Genomic DNA, 9,020 nt, shown 5'->3' with positions numbered 1-9,020 from the left:
ACGTTGTGCGGCTTTTGAATCGGGTTCAAAAAGTCGTTAATAGTAATTCTTCGTCGCTAAAGGTTTCAAACTTTCTATTTAGTAGAATTGGTTTTTCTATTCAAAAGGGGGTGGCAGCGCAACTTGTTGCCCGACTACCTGTCATTGCTTTGTAATTTCCCTTTTTCGTGTTTTTCATGTGGAATGATATAGCTATATTGCAGTTGTTTCTACGTAACCATAAAAATGAAAAGCCAGAACTTATACCATTCGAATGGCGTCAATTAATCCAGAGGTTTTAAGGTCTGATAAGAAGTTTAAACCTTAAATATAGGATTAAACAGCTTCTGATTCCATGTTTTTTTAATAGTAATTCTTAGATTTTTTAGGATAAAACATTAATAATCACATTGTATATTTTGGTTTTGAAACACACCACTTAACCACCTGGGTATGCCCTTAAGGACATGATTCTAGTTATTCCTTGAATTTCTACAAATAATATGTCACTCTAAATCTCCTTACCAATAAAAAAAAATGTTTTTATGTAGGAACACTAAATTTGTCAACTAATATATAGTGTTTAGAATACGATTCTTGATTCCTTCGAGTCCTCGATTGCGTCAGTTTTCTATTTCTTTATGCAAGAGCTTGTGGTTGTTTGCCAACATGTTTTGAGGGCATCAAGCATGGTTGATGCAAGTTTATTGTAATCGTACTTTTTTATCAATTTACAATTATATTCAACTTGTTTATTTGTTGAAGACTTTCCCTCTTTTATTTAAACAAATTAGTGAATATCAGAAAGATTAAAAAAGAACTATAACGAAACTAATCATTATATACGAAACACACAATCGTAGAGATGTTTTGAAAGCGTCTTAGTAAGACAAGATAACTCATGTGCCCCCACATTTGAACTAATTCTTATCTGCAAGACTATACAATAGTTGACAGCTGCCTTTATATATATGTATATATTTTGAACCACGACAAGCTACAGAACCTCAGATAAGTCAAGAGAGAGAGAGAGAGAGAGATGAAGAGAAGAAGAGAAACAGAAAAACAAAGCTCATCGGAGTTAAGATCCGCTATTGAAGAGCTTTCTTTGTTAGCTGTCATGAAGCTCAAGCATCATCATCATCATGATCCTGTTGCTGCAAATCATCAGCAAAATGACACTCATCTGCCCATCAAACCTTTTCTTGCTCTCTGCAACTTCCTTCTACATCTTCTTGGTATCATCCTCTCCCTCCTTTCCCCTCTCTCTCTCTCTAATATAAGTTTTAATATAAATTGTAGTACTTTTCCTTGAAGAATAAACTTCAATCAAGAATGTGTTTTTGTTTTTTGGTCGACTGCAGATAAGATAGGGCCGACAATGGTTGTTATGAGACAAGACATCAGTCGGAATATACAGGTAATCTTTGGATTTGCCCCCTTTATTTTCTTTGTTACACACTTTGTCCAAAGACACAAAAAATGCACTTTATCAACAAAAAAAGTCTCAAGTCTGCGAAATGTTTTATTTAAAGGCTTATAGTTTAACTTGATTACCATTTTGAAAAAGAAAAAGAAGATACACGGTTCAAGTTGGTAGTAAAACTTTGTAAAATATTAGTGGTAAATAAATGAAACTTTAGTCATCAAACCTTAATTGAAACTTTTTAGAGTTGCAATCACATCAACAAATTTATCAAATATTCACGTATTATGCAAACCTATAGAGTCATGACAATTTATTTTTTCTTATAAATAGAACTATTTTAAGTTTGTGCTAGAATATATTAGAAACCACATTCCGAAGTGCTTAACAATAGTAGAAATGAAACTCTACACATCTATATGAACAAAATAAAAATCATATTATGTAAAGTATATATTAAAAATCTACACTTGCAAATATGGAAACTAAAACTCTTAGATTATAATAAAATTAATTCATGTTTAAAAGCGTTGAGATTTCAATAATTCCCACCATAGTATTATATCTGAATATTTAGATTTGAATATCCTGGCGCTTAATTATTTGTAATTCTAAATAATTTTAAGGGTGTGAATATGACAAACACAAGCTTAATTAGGCAGTTAGATAATCTGGGACTAACGGGGTTGTGGTTCATATTTTACCCTTAGAGGTTGGAGAAGATGCAAGAATCAGACCCTAAACTTTATTCAAATGTTGTGGAGATACTTAAGAAAGAAGCAAATGAAGGCACATCAAAAAAGGTTACTAGTTCTAGCAAAGCCTTCCTTTGGTTAACTAGGTACCTAACCAAATAACCCTTGATCACCATATTTAAATTGGCAACAATATCTAAACATAATTCATTTCTACAGATCTTTAGACTTTACAGTTAATCTAATGACACTGATAGAACAAGATAGCGCGGTGAACATGGAGGAAGCCGTTGAAGAAGCATACGAATCGACGCTAAAGCCATGGCATGGATGGATCTCTTCCACGGCTTATAGAGTACCATTCAATTATAATATTTTTAAATGGTTTAAGATTAAAAAAGTTGTATACAATGTTTAATATATCAAATATAACAACACAACCATCGCATTTAGGACCATTTAGCATTAGTGTATTACCATACTAACACGCAAAAATCCCTATTTCAGGTAGCACGGAAACTAGTTCCTGATAACAAAACCATGCTTGAGATTCTCTTATCTGAAGCGAAAGATGAAGAAAACCTCAAAGATGACCTAAAGACCTTTACGACTTTGCTTATACCACTTCTAGATGAAATACACTCAGTTTTGGTGCGTTTATTGTTGACTTCCAATGATCCGGCAATACTCGAAAACTGGACATTTGCAAAGGAATATTTTAGTTGCAAAATGGGCACAAATGGCCTTTTGTGGCCGACTCTAACTGAAAATCGGTCTTGCGAGATTTGATGATATCAGTCGCAAATTGCTCATTATTTTTGCAACTGATTTTGTCGTTCGCAATTGTCTAGTTTTCTAGCAGTGGTATGAATTTTGGGTTAATATTGAAATTTCAACACATGATCCTTAATATGTGTTTATATATTCCACAGAAAACCTATGGATTGAACCAGCTGAAGGCAACTTAAACTGAAGAGCGCAACGTGATAACGGTTTAGAAACAACAAACACTATGTGTATCGTTGTAATTTTCATACAGTAGATCATAGAATACTAAATGACACTGATTGGAAAAGGTACATATGACAATAGTTTACCATCTGTTACTGATATATGTTGTCACAGTTACCTTTTTCACGTATATTGTAACCCCATGCTAATTCCTGTGTAAATATATATTTTTTTACATTTGGGACCAATTGTATATTATGTAAGCTACGTCTCATTGGTATAATGTAGGTCGATTAGCTAATTCTACAGCAATCCACTAATATTTTGGAATGCTATCAAACATTCCAAACACTCCGCATTACATGAATATAATTATCGTTGAGATTGTGTTATCAATTATTGAATTTAAATGAATATTATGAAAGATGCATGAACTATCTATACCTAATAGACCTGCACCAATCAGGCTTGAAAGCCAATGTGGAGGACCGTGGAGGGCTACGAGCATTGCATCTACACCGGCATTACTTGAAATGGCTGGTTTAGTAAACTACAGTTTATCGCTTTCATCTAAGAACATGTCATTCCAGTCGGGTCCTCGTACCATAACTCCCAAAATTTGAATAGGATTTGGTTTTCGGAGTTCAAGCTAGTATTACCACCTTCTGCACACGGGTAGTTGTTACTAAATCCTACCACATAGGTCATTTTCATGGGATTGTCTCCGAGTATGTAAACGACCTAAAACAAAATAGTAAATCAACCAGAAGTTAATTACTAACTTATTATAAAGAGGGTAAAAAACATAATAAAAAAAGGATATGCTGTGTCCCACTTAACATGTTTCTCACTACCAAACAAAGGAACATCACCAATTGTTGATTTCATTGGTAACTGACCGCTGAAACAACAATATCGGATTTACAATACATTACTGATGGAATTTACAGAAGGATCACCGACGGACCATTTTACTGACAGGTCACCAACAACTTTTGTGTGGACATCCAAAATGATCATTTCTGATGGTTTACTGGCGGGTCACCAACAACTTTTGTGTGGACATCCAAATCCATGTTTATCCATAAAACGTATTATATCATTCCATAAATCATATTTTCCACGAAAATACAAAGGCATATTTTATACAAAAACAAATACTTATCCTTTATAACGACGTGTTCTTCCCCCAAAATAGTATATAAAACAGTAAAAGAAGGGTTTAGTGACACTCACCTTTGGATGTGTATTTATTATAGCAATCCCTCAGATTGAATCTACATTAAATAGGAGTGATTTAATAACTAATTGTTCTATAAACAATTAAGTTTCTCCAATACTTTGAATTTTCACATATCTTTGAGATTTTCACGAAAAGTCTTTGTTTTGATTATGTTGGCATTTATATATATATATATATATATACACACACACATATTAAGATTTTTGCGATTTGAATGATTTTATTGGTGACCCTTTATTCATTATTATGTCTACTTATTTACAATATATCTACGATTTGCGCTTCTTAATATATGCATAAGTATGGACATATTCGACATATATCGTAATTCACGTATTATGTCATTTCACACATTGATTATTCTTAAACACTTAGATGCCAAATAGCTCATCAAGTAACTAAGAATTATTCTTCATGTTCATCACAATTTACACACATAATGTGATTTTTCATCTAGTTTACCGTTTTTATCGCACAAACGCCTAAACATAGCATCAATTCATATCATCATGTATTCACTTAACAAATCACATTATTCATATTCATATTTACTACCACTTTTAACACAAAAGTTAACCCTTGAACATCCATTTTCACGTATGTTGAAATATGCGTATTTTAACGTTTTTCGGTAACGTTTTCGGGCGTCAGGTGATGGGAAGCGAACTTTTTTAGTCAACCTTGATTCTGATGATTTAAAACCTCATAAATGGGGTGATTTAGGAGATGAGAAGCCAAATATTGCAGATTTTTCGGATATTAGTATCTATGAACTGCATGTCAGAGATTTCAGGTGTGTTAAAAAAACTCTTAGCTAAGCGAAGAAACATGAAAGAAAAAGAATAATTTTTTAAATTGTTTGTCTGATTCCATACAGCGCTAATGACCCTAACGTGCATCCTGAAATTCGGTGAGGTTATCTTGCATTCACTTCTCAGGTAGGTTTTAATTCCCTTATTTTTCATAGATATCTCGAAAAGAAAAGATGAAACACTCGAAGACCTAGATGAATTAAAGATGGGTACTGATGAAACAATGGTTAACCGGGCAGGGTTAACTCACTGGTCTCGTCAAGAAGGGTTAATCCCTTCCTCTCAAGGATCGCTGGCTGGATCACCGGTGGGTCGATCTCCTGCACAAGGAAACAAACTGTGACTCGTAACAAGGAGGATGGGGTAGGGGGTGCTACTTGTTACCACTCTCCGGCGTGAGAATCAGTAGTCTGCTTGGGAAGCAAAGTATGATAGTAGTAGTAGTGAGAGAGTTGTCAAGAGATACCTCAAACCTGGTTTGGGGTTGGTATTTATAGCCGAGGAGTAAAGGAGGAGGTGGATGGATAGACTGACGGCATGCTGCACCTTTGCAGGTGTGTCAGACATGTCGGCCGGGGAGGCGACGCCACGTCAGTCTGCTGCTTACGTAGTCCTGGCAGGCAGCTGCCATTGGTGCTACTTGCTCTGTGGTGTTAGTCCCACTTGATGAGTAGACAGGGTGCGGTGCAAGCCGCATCGCTGTTTGCGGTAACTGTAGACGTTCCCGCGTCTTACTCCTTGATCAAGAAATACGCGAGATGCGGTGCCAGGCCGCATCGTCGTCTGTGGTGACTGCTGCTATTATCCAGCTTCTCTGTATTGATAGAAGTGTTCACTGGATGTGGTGCAGGCCGCATCGCTGTGAATACTTCCGTTTTCATACACCAGATGCGGTGCCAGCCACATCGTTATACCGTTCTCATATTACAGGTAAGTCCTCCTCCAACACTGTACAGATTGGATTCAACCACTGTGTCGATGCGTTCCCGCACGGACATAAGTAGGTTGTTAGCTAGTGGGGGTTTTGATAAGGGTAATGGTCACTCGCGGTCGATGCTGACGCGAGATCTGGGACCATACCCCTTCAAGTCCCCTCAGTCTAGTGTTGCTGCCATATGCAAGTTGCATGTGGGAGGAGTACTGGACTATGGTGTTTAGAAGGTAGTTTGGAGTCTGGAGAAGATCCTAGGCCATGTAGATGGTCTTTGCTCTTTGTAAATCAAGCTGGAGATCTAGAAGGGTCATTTGATGCCTCTTCCGTACCGGTGAGAATGTTTCGTCTGATGCGAAATTCTCAGCCTCGGGTTGGGTGCCACCTGTTGGTGTGTCGAACCAGCCTTGAGACCTTGCTGGGCGTATGCACAAACTTCGAACCAATCTCTAAGATGGTGGTTGAAGGTGTGCACAAACTTCGAACCAACCTTTGAGGTGGTGAATGAAGAAGAGAGTGGTCTTCTGTCCTAATTGGACATCTAATGATGATCCCTTTAGTGGGGTGTTCATGTTCTTCCAATTAGCTCTCTAGTAACCGCACGTCCTTTGCGGTTACCTCGTTGCTTGACATTGTTGGCCACGGTTGTGTGAACAATGTTGGGCACTTGCGTCATTGTTGGCCATGTTTGGTCGAACAATGTGAATCTGGATAATGGTCAAATAAACATGGTCATAGGCATGGTAATGCCCACCATTGTTTATTCTATCCGTCTTACAAGTAGGGTAACGAAGTCATAAGCAGACTTGTTACCGCTGTTCGGTCGCTTGTTGTTCGACGAGATCTCGTATGATCATTAGGGATCTCGTCCGCATCTCTTCCTTAGCCACCTTCCTTCACGCTCCAATACCGAGGAGTTTTCCTTGAAGTAGCTTCGTTCATCTATGTGATGACTTAGTTGTGGCTCTTCCGTAGCAACCATTTGCGGAGATATGGGTGTGTCCGCAGCGACTCATGGGTGTCTGCGGTTTTGTCACCCCATACTCGCTTGAAGCGGGTGTGCTGCTCGGATGTGGCTCTTGAAGGATCAGGAGTCAGGGTTGCTGATGTGCGTGCGCATACATTCCCTTCCTTCTTCTTGTTGAAGAAGTTGTTTATGCACCCTCTGTGGTTGTGAACCGGACAGGAGGGATTTGAAGCTTGAAGAGAATGAAGGCAATGTGGTTTACCTGTTTCTGAGATGCGGTTCAGTCCAAAGAACAACGCTGGTTCTGAGTATCTGACACACCTGTACGGGCTCGTGTGTGTCATCTCCGCATATTCCACGTGTGCTCGTGGGTATGTGCGGACATGTTTATACCCCCTTAACCATGGAAAGATATAATTTTTTGGCTATTTTATGGGGTATGTAAAAAAAACGACATGCGGTATGGGTTATGGTGCGGTATACCAGAGAAACCGCATACCGCTTGTGTTTGGATAATGTTGTCGCTTTTTTGTGGTATACGTGGCTGAGCGCACGTGTGAGTTTGTGGAAGTTGGTGAGATTTTCTGGCATGTGCTGAAATGAAAGGACATTTGCACTGCCCGAGGTCAGTAAATGCACTGTAGCAGGAGTGTAAACGTCTCTTTTGTCAGGCGCGTGGGCGGCCACGCGCACGTGATAACCGTCAGCGGAAACGTCGCTAGACACGTGGTGCCGCATAATTCACTCTTTTTGGACGTGATGATTCAGTTTCCATGCTGCATTTATTGCAGTGAGTATATAAGGGGAAATCGTTCGTGGTTTCCCCTCACTTGTTCGAAATTTCAAAATTTTTCCGGTGAGAGAAACAATTCCTTTGTCTTCTCCGAAAAGATTTTCTGAACTTCCGGTGAGGTTTTTGAGTTTTTCCACTCACGTTCTTCCCTTCGTCTGTATTTCTGATGGCTGAACCATCAAATGTACACAGTATGGAGGGTGAAAACCCCGAGCAGCCCCTGGCAGGGGCTGAAGAAGATGAAGATGATGATGGTGGTGCCGTCGGTGGTGGTCTACCAGTATTGAGGTGGACGAAGGGTGGTTTTAGAACCCTGATGACCAGTATTCAGATGGCCGACGATTGGAAAGCCACTTACCCACAAGAGGGTGATACTGGTGCCGATGCTTCGGCCGGCTATATCACCCTGTGGGCTGATTTTTTCACCGAGGGCAACGTTCGATTGCCGGTGACAGTGTTCGTTGCTGAGGTGTTAGAGTACTATCATCTCCATATTTCCCAACTAAGTCCGTTTGGGATGTTCCGGATTAGGAACTTTGAGTACACCTTTCGTGCCCATGGGTTGGACGTTACCGTTGAGAATTTCCGGCGGTTTTACCAGTTAACGGTGAACACCGGATTTTTTTCTTTTAATCAACGTCATGGGAGTTTGAAGTTGATGACACCTCCCAAGGGTGTCTCAAAGTGGAAGACGAAGTTTTTTTTACGTCAAAGCCTGTGCGGTCTACGCCCATCTGACTTTCCGGGACGTAAATGTGGGTGTTACCGATGAGGATATTCCTGTTGCCACCGCAACGACTGTGGATTGGTTCTCTAGGCTGCGGCCTATTGAACTCAAGAAGTTAGACAACAACCAGTTGTGGGTGTTGCGGATGATGCTCAGTAGGCCGGATAGGAAGGCAAGGCCCGTTCTGCGGGAAAAGAGTGGTGGTAAGCCTGTTAGTCTTGATTATTTTCCTTGCTTCTTTCCCCCTTTAGTAATGTGTGTGTGTTTTATCAGTAAATGCGGTTGGCCTGTGGAGGATGTTTGAGCCCGATTTTGAGGGCAAAGTTGAGCTAATTCCGTGTGAGGTTCGGGAAGGTTTCAACCTGGAGATTGTTGGCAATTTCCGCATTCCCACAAGTGATGTGATGAAGGCACTCGTGCCAGAAGGCGCGGGTATTTTCTAAGTTGCTTTTGTTTTCAAAGTTCACCCTTGTAACTTGTTGGCTTGATTGTTTCA

General features: G+C 39.4%; 1 protein-coding gene and 1 long non-coding RNA gene across 2 annotated transcripts; one reads left to right on the top strand and one right to left on the bottom strand.

Annotated features, from left to right (window-relative positions):
* The first annotated feature begins 875 nt into the window (after positions 1 to 875).
* Positions 876 to 3,299, top strand: LOC110872361 (glycolipid transfer protein 3). The gene is made up of 6 exons (XM_022121141.2): positions 876 to 1,217; positions 1,344 to 1,399; positions 2,116 to 2,246; positions 2,320 to 2,455; positions 2,608 to 2,751; positions 3,033 to 3,299. The coding sequence occupies exons 1-6, from the start codon at positions 1,019 to 1,021 to the stop codon at positions 3,066 to 3,068; spliced, it is 702 nt and encodes a 233-aa protein (XP_021976833.1). The 5' UTR covers positions 876 to 1,018; the 3' UTR covers positions 3,069 to 3,299.
* Positions 3,300 to 3,371: 72 nt separating this feature from the next.
* On the bottom strand, positions 3,372 to 4,033 carry LOC110872362. Its single transcript, XR_002554409.2, has 2 exons — positions 3,892 to 4,033; positions 3,372 to 3,792 (listed from the first exon to the last, which is right to left on the bottom strand). It is a non-coding gene; the product is annotated as an uncharacterized LOC110872362 (long non-coding RNA).
* Positions 4,034 to 9,020: the final 4,987 nt, after the last annotated feature.

This window comes from Helianthus annuus, chromosome 2 (assembly GCF_002127325.2).
Source record: "Helianthus annuus cultivar XRQ/B chromosome 2, HanXRQr2.0-SUNRISE, whole genome shotgun sequence".
NCBI lineage: Eukaryota > Viridiplantae > Streptophyta > Magnoliopsida > Asterales > Asteraceae > Helianthus > Helianthus annuus.
This window is presented reverse-complemented; position numbering and strand designations above follow the sequence as displayed.

What these genes read in the sequence shown, in the direction of transcription:
- LOC110872361 (XM_022121141.2), top strand. Translation starts at nt 1,019, where the DNA reads ATGAAGAGAAGAAGAGAAACAGAAAAACAAAGCTCATCGGAGTTAAGA. An exon ending in ACATCAGTCGGAATATACAG is followed by an intron (nt 1,400 to 2,115) that starts GTAATCTTTGGA and finishes TTTTACCCTTAG; the next exon opens with AGGTTGGAGAAGATGCAAGA. An exon ending in GCCTTCCTTTGGTTAACTAG is followed by an intron (nt 2,247 to 2,319) that starts GTACCTAACCAA and finishes TCATTTCTACAG; the next exon opens with ATCTTTAGACTTTACAGTTA.